This window comes from Pyxicephalus adspersus, chromosome 4 (assembly GCF_032062135.1).
Source record: "Pyxicephalus adspersus chromosome 4, UCB_Pads_2.0, whole genome shotgun sequence".
In the NCBI taxonomy this organism is placed as follows: domain Eukaryota; kingdom Metazoa; phylum Chordata; class Amphibia; order Anura; family Pyxicephalidae; genus Pyxicephalus; species Pyxicephalus adspersus.
The window spans coordinates 78,877,436-78,897,463 of NC_092861.1; the positions used below are offsets into that span (position 1 = coordinate 78,877,436).

Below are 20,028 nucleotides of genomic sequence, written 5' to 3' on the forward strand. Positions count from 1 at the left end.
TTATTAGTGCAGTTAAGTTAGCCTATAGCACTCCATTTCTATATCTATGAACCAGAATATGTATTAGGTCTTAGTTACACCTTAGGTAAAACAAGAATGAAGAATGGTGCCCCCACTTGGTATCAGCACTACCCCCCAAAACCTTGAAATAGTAACCAGGACTTCACCAAATGTAGCAACTGTTCAAGCTGCGCAAAGCTACTTGAAATTAATTACAAAAGCACACTATTTAAATATAATTGGTAATGGTAATTTATCAAACTGTCTTTAATTAGGACTATATGGATGGCCTGTATGTATGTTGTAATATGTAAGATGCTATATGCATTAAATGAAATGCAGTTCAGATGTCCACTGTAGGTGTGGATGTCATTGATTGCTGGGTTGTAGTTAACATTATAATTAATATTTTCTTTACTATTTATTGTGTGTTTGTTATCCAAGCATCCATACTTAACTAATGCTTTTAAAAAGGTATCTTTAGAGAAAAAAAAATACAATCAGCAGATGAAATTACAATATATTCAGCAAATAAAGAACATAGGGGACTACACGTACAATTTACACATGGTAATTTGCAAAAGATGATTGACTAGCAATGGAAATTAAGAGGACAGGGAAAACCTACGATTGCTTAACTATCTGCTTCAAACCTTGGAGAGTTTGGCAGGTGCTTCTCTAGCATTATAAACATGTTGTTCAAAAGAAAATATCAGAACTGCAAACATGGAATTAGGAATTTGCTGATAACCTGGTCTACACACTATCCTGTTTCCCCGATTATAAGGCACTGTCTTATATTTTTTGAAATGCCAAAATATGCCCTAGGTCTTATTTTCAGGGGGATGTCTTATTTTTCATGAAGAAGACTAGAGTACACATTTATTGTTGAAAATCACTCATGTGCCATTGATTGTCCCCTTCTGATCACTCATGTGCCATTCATATTCCCCTTCTGATCACTCATGTGCCATTCATACCGTATTCCCCTTCTGATCACTCATGTGCCATTCATATTCCCCTTCTGATCACTCTGTTCCATTGATTGTCCCCTTCTGATCACTCTGTGACATTGATTGTCCCCTTCTGTTCACTGACTTACCTTTTTTTCTACTGTACGGCCGGGTAACTCTGTTAGGGCAGGGATCAGCAGCTTGCTTCCTGGTGCAGAATCGCGGGGGCGCGTGTGCCGGCTTGTTACTTTCAGTTTCGCTCTACACTGCAGCCAGCATTGAGGAGACACACACAGTATCAGGTATCGGAGGATGTCTTATTCGCAGGTGAGTGCCTTTTTTTAATTATTTTAGCAAAAATCGGGGGTGGCTTATTTGATGGGGATGTCTTATAATCGGGGAAACACGGTACAGGGTTTAGGTGATGACAACTTCCCTACATTAATGTATAGTTAACATTTGTTCTTTTTAGTCTTAAAAGAGCAGGGCATGGTTAGGACCATTGTTTGGTATTTTTGTGTTTTATTAGTGATATTGTCTTATTAGTGATATTTACACAGCAGGAGGTATAAGAAGATCTTTTCATAGCAATAGTTCCTATTAAATAGATTTTCCCAAATAGAGGTTTCACTTACATCCTCTGGACATAACAGGAAAGTATAGATTTTTATTCATTTTCTGTTCTGGTGACAAAGGGCACCATTACAAGTGGTGAGGGTGGCTGAGGGTGAACGTCCCCACAAATAGTTTTCAAAGTTTTCCAAAATTGGCTGAAATCTTTTTATATAACAACTGCTAAAATACTTTTCTCAATAAAGTCTCTACCTCTTGCTTAAATAAGGATGAAAAAAAAACATAGAACAAATAAGGGGTATCCCATTCTCAAACTGTCAAAGGCTTCTCATCTAAGAGAACAAGTCTTTTCCACTAAGCAAGGATAAACCGTCTTTGTTGATTTATATGATGGATGTTGCCAAAACTTTACACAACTTCTTTGTTTACAGTAGACACCAAAAAATTTCAGAAAGTAAGACTGTCAAATTTTAGTGCCCAGTGGTTTTTTTGGATAGATTTTAATGAACTTGCAGACAGCTAAAACTTTTTTAAATCTTCTTACGGTATTTGCTTTAATAGTAAGAACCTAATTAAGTCAGTAGCATGCTATTTTTTCATTCATTTTTTTTATCAGAAGAACTATTTGAATTATTTGTCTAAGCTTTCATGAATTCCGTCATAGCTTTATCTGCTTCTATTTAAAAACTGTATTTCCTACTTCTTTCTTCTTCCCCTTTCCTTCCATCTTTCATCACTTTTTCTGCTGTTATATTTTCCTATTGTGTTTTGTTTATGATCCATCTTGCTCCAGTGATGTACTTGTAGGTGATGTGTTCAGCAATGAATATTTAAATTTGATTTACCTATCTAAAAAGTCAGGGTTCTGTTTTAATAATTCTGACTAGGAAATTGTACAGTTTAGATCCCATTTTTGTACAAATTCTGTCTACGTCTTGATTTTCCTTTTTTATTAAGAAATAATGTTTTGGGGGGTTTAAAATGTATATGAAAGGTTTTAGAATGATTTTACTATTGTCATTGATGTCATCAGTGTTTGGGCCCAGGCATTTAGGTAAGTGGTGGCCAACCAGTAAATGTTCACCTGTAGACCTCAATTTAATTGAAGGAAAACATATGTTGAATGATATGGTCTTCAAGCCAGTTAATTCTAACCAACCGTTAGTGATCCATTCTATGTAGCAGTACCAGCTTATAAAATCTCTGTGCCTATTTGACAAAGGGTGATAAAGGTGAATTCTTTGAAGGCAAAACTGAAAAAATAAATAGGAAACAAAGATGCACTCGTTTAAATTGATGACCTATGAAGTTGCATCTTTTATCATCTGTAAAAATAAATCAGTATAAAAATCTAAATAATTGTTGCAGACAACAACTAATGTTCCCACATTTTCTACTCTCTGGGTTGTTTTTTAGTTCTTAGATTACCTGTCAACAAATTTAAAATAAAGTTGGTCTTTTGGATGTTTTGCAAATGAAACAAAACAAAATATGTAACGTTTAGGTTTTATTTTGATTAAACTTACAAAAAATAGATAAAACAGTGGAGATCAATATATCTGGCACATACAGTTACATAGTTAATTTAACAGTACATCCAGGAACTCTAAGCCATTCATTTTTTTTAAAAACAGTACTAATTGCTATATTTTGAATGTTCTATGGGTAGCAGCTATGGGAGGTCACTGTACTGGTCATATTCAACAAATAGGTTGTATCACAGCACAGCTTGTTAATACAGGGAAATATAGGTTAAAAGTACTTTGCTGCTACATAAAAATGTAATAAAAACAATCAATAAGGAAAATAACAGGAATAAAGCATTGTTTGATACAGTTTATTTGTGTCATCCCCTGGTGTTGCATAACAGAGTCAAATATAAGTTACTCCTTCCTTAGTACATTTATCTAATGAGAAGCATTCCATTTCTAGCCAAATTGGGGATCAATTGACCTTTGGTCTAAAGATCCAACGACCTGAGCATGTGTGATGATGGCTTTACCAGAAGACCTGTTCACTGTCCTTCGTTTTACATAATATGCTGATACTATAGTAGACAGTTTTGCATTTTAGGCACTGTATTGCACATAAAAAATGTGACTTGTGCTGCTGATTTAAAAAGTCTTTTCACCAAAAAAAATCTAAAGGATGTAAGGAGAGACTTTATTAGACTGAATTATTAATTTTTCTAGACTTTTAAATCAAATCTTTACTCAACTGTAACACACCATAAGTAATAATTGCAGGCAGCATGAGATGCCTAAACCTAATTTTCATCCAAACCTAGGTTTATGATTTGTGATTCAAACTACAACACCTGGAAGAGAATGAAAGGTATGTACAAATGCCCCTGGTTGACTTTGTTTAAATCCTTGGGTCAGCTTTTGGCCGGTTTTACTGACCACATGTACCATTAAAGAAATCTATCTTTAAGAACATTTTTTGAAAGGGTCATATTAAAATTAGTTGTGATATTTAGATTTTCGTTTAAGCATATTAAAAAAATGTTATGTTTGCATCACAGAGAAGTATTTATTAGCATATAATTGCTATTATTCTACTAAAGAGATGAACATGTTACAAAAAATAATACCAGCAAAATGGAGCCAATTTGTTTGAGACTTCTTGCATGTGGGCATTCATAATTGTGTGGAAAAACATGTTAACGTCTATAATCTTTGGCATCCAGGTTAGCAAGCATTTTTGATTATCAAGCTAATACGTAAAATCTATCAAAATAATAATCAGCACAAAGACTATAATTTTTAAAAACAGGAACATATTGCAATGATTTGTAGAATATCAGTAAAAGGACAAAAAGTTTCTACTTAGCTGGGTTTGAGCTCCTGTGGGAGTAAAGCATAGAAATATATATACATTTATATATTGAATAGAGTGCAATGTGTCCTTACCCAGTATTGTATAGCAAAAAGAACAGAATTTTTACTAGTTGATGCTAGCAATTCTAGGACATTCATCCTATAGCATTTTTATTTGCCTTTTTGAGCAACTTATTTTGATATACGACACATACTAAGTTCTGTTCACTTAAAAAAAAAATGTGAAAAAGACTCTAACATCTTGTCATTCTGGCAAAGATAAATTGATAAATTGAAAAAAAACAATTTAAGTCTCAAATAATGGACAAATGTAAAATATGCATTTAAAAGCTGGCTGGAAATGGAATGATTCCACATCAAGCTTAACTGAAGATGATTCCAAAGAACAAGGCAGGTATTGTACATCCTTCCAGCACAATGACTACCTTTCATGAGAGTAATCCAGATCTTTCTACCGGCTTCTAACCTGTATGACAAAGGTCTGTTTCACTCTTAATTAAAGCATTGCCACACTCTTCTTGACTGCAGGTGGAATGCTCCACAGAAATAAAACAAAAAGAAATTAATGTGTACCATACAAATTTATTTGGTTACATGGTTACAAATGCGTTACTGAACCTACATGTTGTTTTATATAAACATAGCTGTCTACAATTGCAGTCTAAGGAGTCCTTTCAGTCCTTGCTTTGGCCTCTGTGACCCCGTCATCATCTCTGTTACAACTGTGTCTTGCAGCTCATATTATATGTCTTGTTAAGTTTCACCATGGGATAGAGTCTCAGGTGTTCCACTTAGGAAGCACGAGGTTTCGATTCTGGAGATTTTCAATTCCCTGTATCTGATACATTATTGGAGGGAAAGCTTCAGCCAAGAGGAGCAAAACATTCAGAATGGGATGAGGGGTATATAAATCTTGCATGGCATTACATGCCATTCCATGACGTGCTTGGTTATCAGAAAAGAGGCAAAAAAAAAAAGTGGCACGAGTGGTCACAATCTCCTAGCAGAAGAGTTTTAGAAGAAAGATGGAGGTGACACTGAGGAGGAAAGCAAAAGATGTATACAAGGAATCTGCATGCGAATGTGGTGTTGTAGTATTTGTAGGCACAGGTGGTAATCCAGCATTTAAATTTGGAAGGGTAGATGTTGAATTCACTGCTGTTACATTTGTAACATTGGATTTTGCAGCAGTTTCACTGTAAACCTAAAAAATAAACAGACGTCAGAGGCATTAATACCAATCCACTTACAGATAATGTTAGGCAAAGTTTTTTTTAATTGCAACATATTTTTCATTAGACTATATTGTATATATATATATATATTATTTCCCCCCCCCCCTTTTTTTTTTCAAGTCAATACTGTAAATTCCAACAATATAATATTTAGTATGCAGAAAGAAGAAAGTAGGTAATTTTAAAAGCCCCATTCAGGTTGTTTGTATGCTGTCTGTGCCCCACTTGGGGCATCTTCCTTCATTTCCTGTCCTAAGATACCCCAGATGGAAATACATGGAGAAAGTTTCCACATTAAAAGATTTCTGCTCTATTTCTGTGGCAGTGAAAATTGTTTTTTCAATAGTCCTTATTATAACACTGACAGATGATCCATCCCTCTCTTACTTTATCCTTAAAGAAATGGCTTTATACAATTGGTTTTATAATAGTGAAAGTTGTGAAATTCTTTTTTATTCAGAGGTTCAGAGAAAACCCATGCATAAATGTTGCAGTTGTATATGCAAAACAGACAATTAGTGTGTTAATAGCATCATATTGGAATTACAAGAGGTTTGTCCAAAATATGGCCTAAAGGCCCGAATGTGACCCAGCTTAACATATAGTATGAAGTGTCCAGCCTAGGCATTTTTATCCAGGTGCATGGCCCTGCATATTCTGCTGTATGTTGGCATTTTGTTTTGGCAACCAGTTAATTACTAATGACACTAAAGCAATGTTGACAGCAGTGCACACTGGTCCTACTAATTACCAACCCATGTTCCCACGTTCCATATGCAATTAAATAATGCCTTGTATGCTGTGCTGGCAGGGCATAATTGTCAGGTAATGGTTTCCAGGCTTAATCTGAGCCTGGAGAAGTGAATACCTAAGTTTGAGGGAATGGGTGCTTGGGCCCCGGGAAGTGCGCTCTGAGCTTGGGAATGTATACTTGAGCCCTGCAAAGCACTGTTTGAGCCTGGGGAGTCAATGCTTGTTGCAATACAAACGAATCTTTGCATATTTCAAATGTACGTGGCACATCAGAAACCACAAGTTTGAGGGGTTACTTAACCACCTTAAGTGTATTACACTGACTATAAATGTGAGTAGGGCACTTAGAACACCATGCTATGTGTTACATATTTACTCCAGACTGCTTTGTTTTTTTTGCACATGTTTCATGTTACTCTGTCTGGACCACTACAAGCTTTAATTTTACACAATGATCACAAATACTGGGTTTTAATATCTATCTCACACCCCTTGCACCACGTTTCGCTGTTAGCCTTCCACCATACTACTTTTTCAGGTATTTTGGTAATGCATATTTACTACGTAATGCAAAATATGCAGTCTGGTCTTTTGTTAAAAACAACAGACAAGCCTATGTTAGAAAATATTAAAAATACCGAGTAAGCCCAAAACAGGAAAATGATGATAAACACCTAAGGATCAAAATGAATGAACCCTTTTTTTGCAACTTTATTAGCTTGAATAAACCACTCTGCAATCAAAGAACTATGGGTAGACCGTAGAGATATCAGATGATATCACCTTGTAGTAATATTGTACCAACACAATTATAAACAAATAGACATTGCCACCAGATATGGCAAAAATAGCTGGACTAACCATATAACTAACCATAAATGATGTCTAAATATTGTACTACTTTAGAACTTCCAGCCATCATTTTGAAATAAATTGTCTCAGTTGTTCTGCTTCTCAGAACTTCTTGTAGCAATTTAGGAAAAAAAGGAAGCCTGGAATAGGGTTCAACTGAGTTTTTACTGCAGACATAGAGGGCCTGAATTATTAAAGCCAAGACTCGAGAAGATAAACTATTTTCTACGAAATAAAGTTAAACAAAGGTAAAACAGTGTCAACAATCCTGATAAAAATATGAGCTATGGGGTTGCAATTTTGGTTTATTCATTGTTCACACCACTGTTGTATATGGTTTTCTCCTTGTCACTTTGAACATTGAGGTCGTCAAGAATATGTTTGTACCCTGCTGACCCTAGTTTTGATAATTTTGTATTATCTCGTTTTTTTTATTTTTTTTTTTTGTTTTGTTGAAATACATGTACCTATTTTTGTGAAAATTCAATAAAAATATTGAAATATAAAAATATGAGCTATTATAATATCAGCTAAAATAATTCTAAAACCATATATAACACAATGTTCTTGTTTCTTTTTATTCTTCATAAATATAAAGGAACCCAATAACCAAGCTTCTCATGTCATTTCTCAAACTTCGCTCTATTCTTTTCAGCATCAACATGTCTGTCCAATGGGCAGGGCATTACAACAGGAAGCTGGAAGTCATGCTTGAAAAATGAAATTGCTCTAAACAGCACAGTCTTCCGGCACTATACAGACCACCCAGGAAGTCATATTCAAACATCTTACCTTGATCACAGTCTTTTCTGTCTACAGGGATAAGATGACTAAAGTTTAACATAACTGCAGTCTTATGCAGTAGCCTTCGCAAATCACTAATTAGGAATAAAATATAAGTTATATTAATACAGTTTTAATCTGTTTTGTAGATAATTCCACAGCTTTGATAAAAGATAAAGGAAAGTAATCAAAAAGGAGAAACTACCGGCCTAATATATCTTTTGATGTCACAATAAGTAGAGACAAAGACATGAGTTAAATTGCATGAAACGCAAACAGTGGGAATATTGGTATTTATCAATCTCCAGCCAAAATGGTTAGTTTGCACATTACAAAGAAGGCTGTCCAAAAGGAGATGAAGAACAGCACACAGTCTAGAAGGTGTGATGATTTTAAAACCAAGCAGTGGGCATCCACTGACCAGATATGTTAAAATGGCATCTAATTATTAGGCAGTTTTCCTTCAGGAAACATTTATTTCTATACATTTTTCAAAGAATTTTATACACTATTTTTATTTGGCCCTGCAGGGAAATTAATAAAATAAAATTCCAACTATGGACCAATTTTTTTTCTTCTTCTGTGCTGTGGTACTGTTAGAACCTCCATCATGCTTTGATGGCTTTTTGTGTCTATACAGGGGGGCATTTCACTTTTTACTCCAATGAATCACAAGTTTAGGAAATTATGGAAATATCTTTTATCACAGATGAAACGAAAGGGAAAAAGTATCCCTGGTGACAGTTTATACTTATGGCATCAGAAAAATTAGCTAGCTGAAGTTTGAAAATGATCATTTAACGTATAAAGAAGTTGTATATTTTGTGCCAGGAAAAACGGATATATCACTTGTTTATTGGGGTATTTGAAAACCACATATACAATACTTCTCTAAGTTGGGGTATATGTTATTCAAGTTTTGTATCTGTATGAAATCAAAAAGAGTATATAACTTTTTAAAGTTATTGTTCTTGCAGAATGGCTATATGAGATCCAAAGTCCACCACAAATTTAGAGAACCAAAGAAAAAATATATTAGGCTTGTAATTTAGGTGGCTTACACAGATAGGTTGGCTTTTGAGAACCGGTACGGGAAAACTACCATAAAAGGCAAGGGGTGCGGCCACACCCTTGTCAGTGAGTTTGGACAGAGCCTGTCCTGGCTACCTTATTGTACTGTGGCTGGAAATATGGGAGTCAATAAAAGTTTTAACAATGATTCAATAAAATTTTCACATAAAATATGATTACGAAAATAAGTAAATTGGGTGAGAACAATGTGAATCTTAATAAAAAGATACCTGCTATGTATTTTTTGGTACTTGTGAGCCCTTCTGACACAGTGTAAGTTCTTACTGTATAAGCAAACCTCAGTTCCATTCTACACAAGTAGAAACACCTGATGTCTGCAAACTCCTGACTGTCCTCTTCAACAAACAGTGCTACGCCTGAGGCTTTATCTTTTCCCCAAAGCTGTTTAATAACCACCAGTATTGTTGACTAACAAAGACACTAAGTCTGTTTTTACAGCATGTGACCTTGACTTCTGTTTTTCCAATAATTATATTACTGGGCACCCACAAACTCTTGCATCTCCTTATGGGTTTCCAATCTACAGATTGCCCCACTGTTGTCAAGCTCTTTCACATTTTCATAGGTTCATTTATCAATCTAGTCGCTAATAGCACACATAGATTGTTGTTAGATGAAAAAAAAATCAATATGAAAGACACATTTAAAGTACTTATGCTTTTTGCTCTGATTATGTTGATGTATCAAACAGTATATTTCCCCTTGTAATAGAACAATATTATAGTATTCATAAACACTTTAAATTCAAAGAATTCCTCATAAAGCCGTTTAGCTTCTGTAATCAGATTGTATATAAAATGTCATAATCACAATACATATACAAAAACATATGGGATAAGAAGACATTTTCAAAGGTATACCCAAAGTGCTTACGTAGATCCAATAAACTTTACTGGTCTCTTTAGTTTAAAGGGCTAAATTTCATATATTGGGCTTAACAGGTTATGTTTTACTTCTTTTTTTTTTTTATAGAAATACTTTGAAGCCAAGTTGTGTCTATCAGGGTGTTCAGAAAATAAAAGTACTATTAAAATATTGTTGTGCTCCTAAAAATTCCAATGACAGTTTGAGATCTATGCCTAAGAATGACTAACAATAAGTAAATATTAGGTAAAAATAATATTTTACAAAAATGAAAAAAAATCAGCTTGCGTATGCCAAATAAGTTACAATGATGATTTTGTTTGTTTGTGAATATCACTTTTATTCACAGATAGTAATTTTTTTTTACAAATTGTGGCTGCTATTTGATATTATATATTTTGAAAGTTGGAGAAACATTAATCTGATTTGTTATTTATACCCCTGACTGATGTAATCTGACATTAAACAAAAGTTACAAACATTCAGTACTGCTAATGCAAAAAAATATATATATACATGTACTATTGCATTAGTTACTGATTATAACTGATATTTTATATGTGAAATCTTACCTGACTAGGTATGAGGAAAGCCAGTATGACCATTCCTAGGCACATGGTAATCATTTGATTCATCTTGATGTTGCTATGCTGGGTCCCCCTGATTTTGCTATAATAGTTATTAGCTTTTGGCTCTTCTTGTTACACCTGGCAAATGCTGTGTCCAATTGAGAAGGATGACAGGTTTGGGTTGGGTTTTTATCTGCTATGTAGAAGACTTTCACAGCACTGATAAGCATATTCCCTCCCTCAATCATCCCATGGTACTCCCCTCCCTCTAGCTACTGCCTGCTTCATGTACAGCCACTTTTCTGTTTACCTATCTCTTTTGTGTCCCTTTTATTTATTTGATCTTTGTTAAATAACCTTTGTTATTAGCCATATAAAAAATAAAGGCAATGAAAGGCAAAATAGATAATGAGATAAAAGAAAAAAGAATGAAGAGGCAGATGGATAACAGAAATAAAAGGAGAGGAGTAGAAGAGATAAACAGAAGGATGGATAGATAGATAGATAGATAGATAGATAGATAGAGAGAGAGAGAGAGAGAGAGAGAGAGAGAGAGAGAGAGAGAGAGAGAGAGAGAGAGAGATAGATAGATAGATAAACAGAGAACACATGTAACTTCATGAAGTTGTTAGAAGAGCTCTATTTTTACACACTGGTGTTGATTTAGTAAATGAGTTTAGACTGCTCACTTAGCAAAGTCATGTATCATCTTTCAAAAGATTATTCACATAATTTAGCTTATGTGGTGGAAGTTCACTTTGTGAGAATAGGCAAAAAACATGATTTTGCTAGCATATGATTAGTTAGTTAAAGTCAGCAGAGCTTCACCTTACTCACTAAGCTAAGTAAAAATTATTTTGAAAGGTGATAATTCACTATGTGAACAGTTTATATTCCTTTAGTATATCAGTCCCAAAGCGTGCAATGGTAACACTTTGCTTTTCAATTCATAACACAGAATACTTTCATTTTTTGAGGGGATAAACTTTTTGATAAAAAAAACTATAAAACTGGGTCAGGCGAGCAGTTGCCCTTAGCGACTAATAAAGTGATATAAAATTTGCAAACCAGCACTATGATAAATTTTGAATTCATGTACATGAAGCCGTTGTTCTCCATGTGAGACAGGTTGTTCTTTATGTCTGTTAATGAGATGTCACCTGAAATTTTTGTAGTACAGGTTGGAAAATCAGGTTGACTAAGTGCTAGAATGGCTGGTGATGGTAAAAAAAAAATGATTCCCATATTCTAAAATACAAATGGTGTAACGTTGGTTTAAGGACATCAAGCTATCTGACAGCCTTACTTTGTTGGTATATTACTTCTCTATACCTAAATACATGAACACAGTGTTTTCATGGTTTTAAGATGACATCATTCTGTTTACCCTGAAAAATCTAACAACGGGGTAATACAGAGCCACAAACCTTTCCTGGTGTACATCTGAGCACAAACTGGAACATTGCCAATGTCAGGGTTTCAGTTTATAGTATTGGTGTTTTATCATCGTTTAACCCCTCAATGAGCAGGGCTATTTCATCTTTACCATTCTGAAGTCCGCACATTGAACAGCTAATAACTTTTCAACTGTCTGGTGTATTGCCGCAACAATTAAGCTGCAAATTGACCTACAAATTGTTACAGGACATCAGGACAACGCACTGCGATCAATACTTTGCCTTGTCATATTATCTCTCCAGCCAATCAGGAAAATCTTTCGTAGCGAGCCCAACAATGCCCTGGTTGAATAGAAGCCTCAGCCTGGCACAGGAGGCAAGCGGGAGACATGAACACATATCACGCTAAAAATTGATTTCCTGCAGCAATTTATGGGTTTGAAGTGTAATTAATATAAAGTGTATACAAACCTTACAAACAATGAACTTGCTTTTTTGTTTACTTTTAGTCTAATAAATATACTATTGAAAGTGTTTTGGTATATATTTCAGTAAATACAAAAAAATACCTAATAACTAGGCCTGAAAATAACTCCAGATGTGTGCCCCTTCAAGAACTACAGCACACTTCCCCCATGTAATAGAGTAGATGAAAAAGGGACGTGTTCTGCACTCCTATTCAAGAATAACAGTGTTGCTTCTTCAACGTTATAGTGCAGTGGAGGATAAACACAGGTCACATTAATGTATTTACTTAACTCTGTAGGAATCAGTGATTATTTGATGAGTTAATCAGGATTAAGATTCTTGTCAGCAAATAGCACTGTATTGTCCTGAGTCTTCACAGCACATTTTAAAAGCTAGTAAAAGACAAATCAGCATTACCATTTCTCATGGATCTTGTGGTGTGTGTTCATCACTACTGAGCAGTCACATCGTTGTACCTCACTGCTGATAAACTGTGAATCATCAAAACAGATGCACAATATGACTTACCAGCGAACTTTCCGGCCGAGCATAGCGATAAACTAACACACAACATCGTCATCATGTGTGCTATTATTAAAATGCTAAATATGTTGATTTCCTGCATTTTTTCATTGCAATCAATTTATTGGTTTATGGTAATCTCTCATTATATTGCCTTATATGATCCCTTGCAGCCAGAACAAGCAGGACCTTTAGGGTTTACTGTGTCTTTTAACTTGTGTTGATAGCATTGAGACACTTGACCAAAAAAAAGATGATTTTATCTTGGAAGTCTAAATCTTGAAAATTGAGTACAGCAAAAGTAAATTATTATTTACTGATTGGAACCTTGTATACTTTGACCATTCATAGATTGGCATTGAGGTAGAATTGGGAATGCCATGGGCTGCAGAACCACACACTTTCAAGTGATAACAGGATACAAGAAGATCTATACAGCAGGACAGCCTGCTGTATTTAGAAGTTACTAGACTGAGACACAGAAGCTGAGATGAGCTCGGTATTTTGTGTCCACAGTGTGCATTTCAGTTCTATTTTTAGAGGTTCAGTTCAAGTTTCCTTAAGTTACATTTGTCCAATCATGATTTAATTAAGTCGTCTGGAATGCTTTCCATAGGATGACAGTAAGTGATAATATTGAGTATAGGCTTTCCTGTATTTTGGTATTGACACCCTACTAGTACAGGTGCTCTATCTCAGCTGTGTGTCCCTTACTTTGCTGCTCAGATTACTGATTGACATTTTGTATTGGAAACAACAGAGCTCTGCTGCCATCTGTTGGAGGATTTCAGTCATCACCGGCTATTACTAGTATACTATGGAGTAATAAGTATCATGTCATGTTTATGCTGCTATAATGTGTAAAAATAACAAAAGGGTAATTATAGGGGAGAGGTTCAGGATATTTTATTTTTTTTTTCAATATTCTCCAGTGCAATGTTTTTATCTGACTTGTCATCTTTTTCACTGAGTAAAATTCTGATGTTGGGGATGATTAGTTTAGATTTGACCATAGTTAAACCAGCTAGAATGTGAAGACCTTACAAAATAATATTAATTAGTAGGCACTTATCAATATGAGGTAATCTTCATCCTGAGTGTCCCAGCATGGGTATTTTTTTATAATAAATACAAACTTACACCCGCACCCACTCACTACTTTATTAGAAATATTTAGAATGTCCTCTTTGTTCTAGATTCCTGTCTATGGATCAAATGATCCATACTAGAGAAATGATCTGCCATGATTGTACTGTAAAGCTATTAAAAAAAAATGTAAAGCTAGTAAGACTGATTCTACCACAGACTTTTTGTGCTGGTTGAATTATGGGAAATGTAGATTCTCACAGTCCGGTTTCCAGCTCCCTTCTATGTAGAAGAAGGCACTGCAGCATGGAGATCTGCACTCACGTTATGTCCTCAGTCTTCCTAGTCCAATACAGCCAGACATCATTCACCCTGGAAGACTGGGGACATCTAGTGGTGATATAGATGTACTGCAGTGGGCAGAGTAGATGAATATACATCAGCGCTGTTTTTTAAATCCCTGCTTAGGAACTATTTTAAAAATATTTGTTATTTAAACTAGATTATAAGGTCAGTGTTTTTACAAGAAAGTAAATAGGTTCCCCAGATCATACTTTTATTCTCAGTGACCTTGTACATATCTTTTTTTATGGTGTGTTTTATAATAATACAGTCAAAACAGTCAGTAAGTGGTGAATATAATAAGAAGAGAAATATTCAAATGTTGCTAGTGAAGCATCAAGCATTGTGTGTGAAATGGGGAGAGGAGCCAACCATGGCAGCCCAGAGCCAGACACATCTCCCCATGCCTGGGATGAAGCGGCAGTACCGGTGTGTGCCGCTAGATGTCAGGCACAGTCCCGGCCAGGCATAAGGCAGCCGGTGACAGGCGGAAGAGGAAGGGGTCTGATAGTGAGGCTTGGTATGCAGAGCTGTCCTGAGGTCAGCATACAAGTCAATGTGTGAGCTGTGTCTGTACTGACACACAAGGTAAGCTGTGCTGGGATCTGTCCGGCAGTAATGTGCGGTGACTGCGCCATGAGGGGGTATGACACTTGTATGGAGGGCTGTGCAGCGTCTGCTGATCTATTTTTGCCCTGGGAGGTGACAGTGAGTAGCAGAGTGCGCATGTGTGTCTGCATGGTATGAGCATAGATCAGAGAAGTGTGCAGAGGTCTGGCATGTCTCCCGTGTAGGTCACCCAGCCTGCACACACTCAGGAGGGCCCTCCTCAAGGACATGACTTCTATGGGCTGCTGATGTTTTGTAATATCAGGATAACAATCCTTTACATTGCTATCTAGTCATATAAATGCCTGGCTTCAGGGGAGATTATTGTAGCATCACAATGTTACCTATATGTAACATGCTGGATATTTACTATACATCCCAGTAATACAAGCCCTTAGTAAAGTGGCCAATGACCTCATCAGAGCTAAGTCTCAAGGCAACTTTTTCCTCCTCCTTCTCCTAGATCTTTCCTCTGATTTTGACACTGTTGAACAGCCCCTTCTTTTCTTTTCAATCATTTTTATTAGTTTTTTAACATCATAGGAACATACAAAACAATACAAAAGCCCAAGAGAAAAGGAACACAAAACAGGGGTAACATCCCCATTTTCTGCAAAAATACATATAACACAAGTGTCTTTTTCCATGTATAAAACAGCGTTAGTAGGAAGGGGGGATAGCTAAAGGGAGGTAGAACAGCCCCTTCTAATACAAATCATGCGCTTCATTGGTATCAGTGACACTGCTCTGGTTTGGTTTACTTCCTATCTGTCTGACCGCTCCTTTCAAGTTTCTTTCAATGGTAACTCCTCCTCACCCACGCTCCTACCTGTTGGTGTTCCCCAAGGGTCAGTCCTTGGACCAGTTCTCTTCTCCTCTCTTAGTAGTCTCATATCCAAAGTCTCCTTTGGCTTACAGTACCATCTGTACTCTGATGACACTCAGATCTATCTGTCTACCCCTCAGTCCTGGATAAGGTTTCATGCTGTCCAACATCATGGATGGCTGATAGGTTTCTGAATCTCAACCCAGATAAAACTGAATTCATCATCCCCCCCCCCTCAAATTCCAGATCTCCCCAACATATTCCTAACTGTTATAACACTGTTATTCGGCCCTCTCCTCAGGCAGGTTGTCTTGGTGGCACCTTCGATTCTGCCCTCTCATTTACCCCCCATATTCAGAACATTTCCAGGTCCTGTCACTTTCAGCTACTCAACATCTCCAAAATCTGCCCCTACCAGAGACCACCAAACTCCTTGAACACGCTCTTACCATCTCTCGTCTGGACTACTGTAACATCCTCCTCCCTGGTAGTCCACTGACCCAACTCTCTCCTCTACCATCTATTATGAATGCAGTCTCCAAGACTTTTCTAGAGCAGCCCCAACTCTCTGGAATGGTCTTCCTCGTCCTATTCGGCTTGCCCCTACTTTCTGCTCATTTAAAAGAGCGCTCAAAACCCATCTTTTCAAACTTGCCTTCCCATCTTCTTCTGTCTTCTAAAACCCTCACAACTTACCACCACTACATATCCCTCCTATTGTGTGATACTTCTGGATTGTAAGCTCTTCGATGCATGGTTTTCTCCTCCTGTGTCACTGTCTGTCATTTGCAACGCCTATTTAATGTACAGCACTGTGTAATATGTTGGCATTTAAATATATATTTATATATATATATCCTGTTTGATAAAAATAAGATACCTAGACTGTAATGGCAGGACTAAGAAATGTTAATGTGAGCCTGTAATGGTAGAAGTATGGGATGTGCCAGCGATGATATGGTTTTAAAACTGCAGGCTTCTGATTTGGTATTTTAATTCTTGCTTCGCTAACTAGTCACTGAGACAAAACAAAGGTGTGCCCAATAAAGAGGACCAATACTGGGAGATTATGTAAGATGCCATTTCTGTTCTGGTTCTCAAAAAACCTGCTTGTCTGGTTAGTGCTGATTATCTGCCTTTGATACTTCTGAATCTCTGATGAGAATAAATATACAACTCAGCTGTTTATTCACAATTTTACAGATACCAAAACACTGGAATAGGTGAGTTTGCCTGCCTATTGCTTTCCCTGTCCTGCTCTGCAGGGGAGGGGCTAACGGGGCTCATTGACCTATAATGTAAGAGGGGATGTAATCCCTGACCGGAAATGTAAAGGGGATATTACGGGGCGGGCATGTTACTGGAGGGTGGACTCACTGATGTATTGCTGGGTTCACTGGCCACTGAAGTAAGATGGGTGGGGATTGACTTGCTGACTGCTAATATTAGAGATTTTAATGGAGGGGAGGGGAAGTTAGTGACCACAAATGTGGTATACACTGACAACAATGGTTTTAACCCACTTTTGTCTGAGGGAAACTCAGAGCATAACCTCGTACAATACTGGTTTGCACAATTACTGTATCCAGTAAGGGTTATGCTGCAGTAATAATTACGCAGAACATAAGCATTCATATTAGTAAAGTAAATGTAAGTACAATTTGTCAGTATATCATATATCCATTTTTTTCTTTATATGTCCTCATTTTCTATTTTGCTTGCAGGCTATGCGATGACTGGAGTCAGATTATCCCTAAGGCTCTTCAATAACCTGCATTATTATTCACGGTTCTGTCAAAAATCAAGTTCTTTTCTGTACAATACAACTCAGTGCAGTACATGTTGGACACACCAGAGACACCTGTCAGAATACTTAACAAACTACACCCGGTCAGCCAATGGCTTGTTCAATTTCAACTCCAGTAGCTTACTGACTACCCATCCAGGAACTGTGTGTTTATATATTAGTGTCCGGCACAAAAGTAAGAAAAGTCAAAAAAAGAATAGATCAGGTAATACTGAAGAGGATGAAGATGAAGACGACTATGATAAAGAAGAAATTGATCCAGAAGATCTCAGTGACTATGAAGATGAACTAGTGGAAGATTCCTCCATCCCCAAGGACTATAAAGATGTAGAAAAGGCTGTGCAATCATTTCGTTTTGATGTAATCTTTACTGCTGGATTAGACATTTCACGAAAGTAAGTTATCATCTCTGAGCTGATCTGAAATTAGTAACTGGTGTGTGGGTTAAGGCATGAGCTTGTCCCAAGGTATGATCCATACATTATATGATACTTCTATTAGGAAGCTATCTCAGCCATCTGAAAAATGTTATGTAATGCAGTTGTAATCACATTTTTTTCATGAGCTTGCAACTTCAAATTATTTTAATTCAGAGCCCTTACATTTCACACGTAGGAAACGTTTTACAAAATATTAAATTATATTGTTAACTTAAGTTATATTATATAAAACGGTCTTGGAAAGAATCTCTACTACAAAAAAACAAAGGTTCATTTCATAGACATTAAGGGATCTAATAACAGGGAATCTGAGCTTCCCTGATGAGAATCAATGACTGCCATTGAGATATTTGGGCTTGGTAGATCCCCACTACGGAATGCCAGATTCCGTTTGAAAAATAATGTTAGTGCAATATATTCAAGTTAGATAAAATAACTCTGTAACAGTGAGAACAGTTTCTGCTTGTCCTTAGTACATTACAGAATATTAATGTGATGAAGTAATAACATTATATTGTAAATATATATATATATATATATATATATACACACATTTAGCTGCATATCGTAAAAATAAAAGTAATCAGCTTAAGTAGAACTGTTTTATGTTATTTATGTAATGCAGGAAACGCTGAAACTACATCACTAAAATCTGGATAAATGTAAATATTTTAGTATATTTGAATTTTAAGTATGATTATAAAATCCATCTTAATTTTGCATGGACTAGTATGTTACAGAGCAGTGTTAGTGTTACTAGTGTTTAATCCTTTGTTTTACTTTTTTCAGTAATCTAAGTATATTATATGGTTTTCTTTCTACACTCTGTGTTCATGATTAGTAAAACTGAACAAGACTAGATGAGTTGTATACTCATAACTTTTTTTTTTTTTAATAAGCAAAGTGGAAGATGCATTTTATAGTGGCAAGCTTCGTCTGAATGGAGAAAAGCTGTGGAAGAAAAGTAGAGCGGTAAGCCTTCTCTGAATGGGGTTGTAAAACTGGGAAAAAAAGCAATTCGATTTTTTATTATTTAGGGCTGGAAAATGGTCCCCAAAATATAAATGTTTGAGGTTTCCTGGTTCTACTAAACTGGAAGCTCAGATGCCTTGGAGTTGCAATACCAAAACATATAGAGGTGCAGTGTTTAGTTTCTAATAATTTTAACTCATGATGTTGGATCTTTTTGTATTTTCCTTCTCAAAAACAAATACCTGTCTTTTAGGTTAAAGTTGGAGATATTTTAGATTTCATTGTCGAAGAAAACCGCGAAGCTGGAACTACAACAGTTATGAGAACTATGCTAAAAGAAGTGCTAAAAGAAAAAACTTCAACAGACAAATTCAAAGTTGTGCTGAGGCGATGGAAACGACTAACTGTTTCAAAGGAGCCTCCAAACTCTCCAGCATGAACATCACTTACTCTGAGCTGACATTTTCATAAAAAATATAAAATAAAAAAAACATTTTTACTGCATCACCTGCATGATGGATAGTTAAGGCTGCCTAAATATTTTTCAGATCTTGCTGCAAGAATTTTTCTTTTAAACCTTCTGGTAAATTAGGCACTGTTTTTAAATGAGATAAAGTTAGTCTTTTTAAAGTTCATATTGTGTTTATTGGCCTATTGTAGCACACATATTACCCATTTTAAGCACTTCCTGATACTCCTAGTTGCCTGGGCCATATACTCTATTAGACAGTGGAATTTTTTGCATCAAAGAAAATAAACACAGTTTAAAGTCAAGCTGCTAAATATTGGTTTGAAATATTTAGCCTCGTTCAAATGATACTTTCATGGGTAAAAAGTAAACCTGTCATGATAAAACTATATAGACTGCCTTTTTTTCCTCTCCAAATAATGCTAGTTAATTTTCTCTCTTGCCGACTCATTTGTTTCTATACTTTAGATTAAATGATTTACAGCCTGGTACCTAACATTTTTAGATGAGGGCCAGAAGTGAGAGCACCAAATTTCTCTCAGGACAGTAGTACTTTAAAGGGTTGAATAGACCTAG

The 20,028-nt window shown here is 35.9% G+C and overlaps 1 protein-coding gene and 1 long non-coding RNA gene across 4 annotated transcripts; one reads left to right on the forward strand and one right to left on the reverse strand.

Moving 5' to 3' along the window:
• Positions 1 to 3,020: 3,020 nt before the first annotated feature.
• Positions 3,021 to 10,758, reverse strand: LOC140328840 (uncharacterized). The gene is made up of 2 exons (XR_011920358.1): positions 10,518 to 10,758; positions 3,021 to 5,570 (listed from the first exon to the last, which is right to left on the reverse strand). It is a non-coding gene; the product is annotated as an uncharacterized lncRNA (long non-coding RNA).
• Positions 10,759 to 14,791: 4,033 nt separating this feature from the next.
• MTRES1 (mitochondrial transcription rescue factor 1) lies at positions 14,792 to 19,618 on the forward strand. 3 transcript variants are annotated; one of them, XM_072408718.1, is made up of 4 exons: positions 14,792 to 14,917; positions 17,489 to 17,966; positions 18,911 to 18,983; positions 19,237 to 19,618. In XM_072408718.1, exons 2-4 carry the CDS (start codon positions 17,497 to 17,499, stop codon positions 19,420 to 19,422), a joined length of 729 nt encoding a protein of 242 aa, XP_072264819.1. In that variant the 5' UTR covers positions 14,792 to 14,917; positions 17,489 to 17,496; the 3' UTR covers positions 19,423 to 19,618. The 3 variants fall into 3 exon arrangements, with proteins under 3 accessions (XP_072264819.1, XP_072264820.1, XP_072264821.1); XM_072408719.1 differs by lacking the exon at positions 14,792 to 14,917 and adding an exon at positions 14,938 to 15,037; XM_072408720.1 differs by lacking the exon at positions 14,792 to 14,917 and adding an exon at positions 16,054 to 16,987.
• Positions 19,619 to 20,028: the final 410 nt, after the last annotated feature.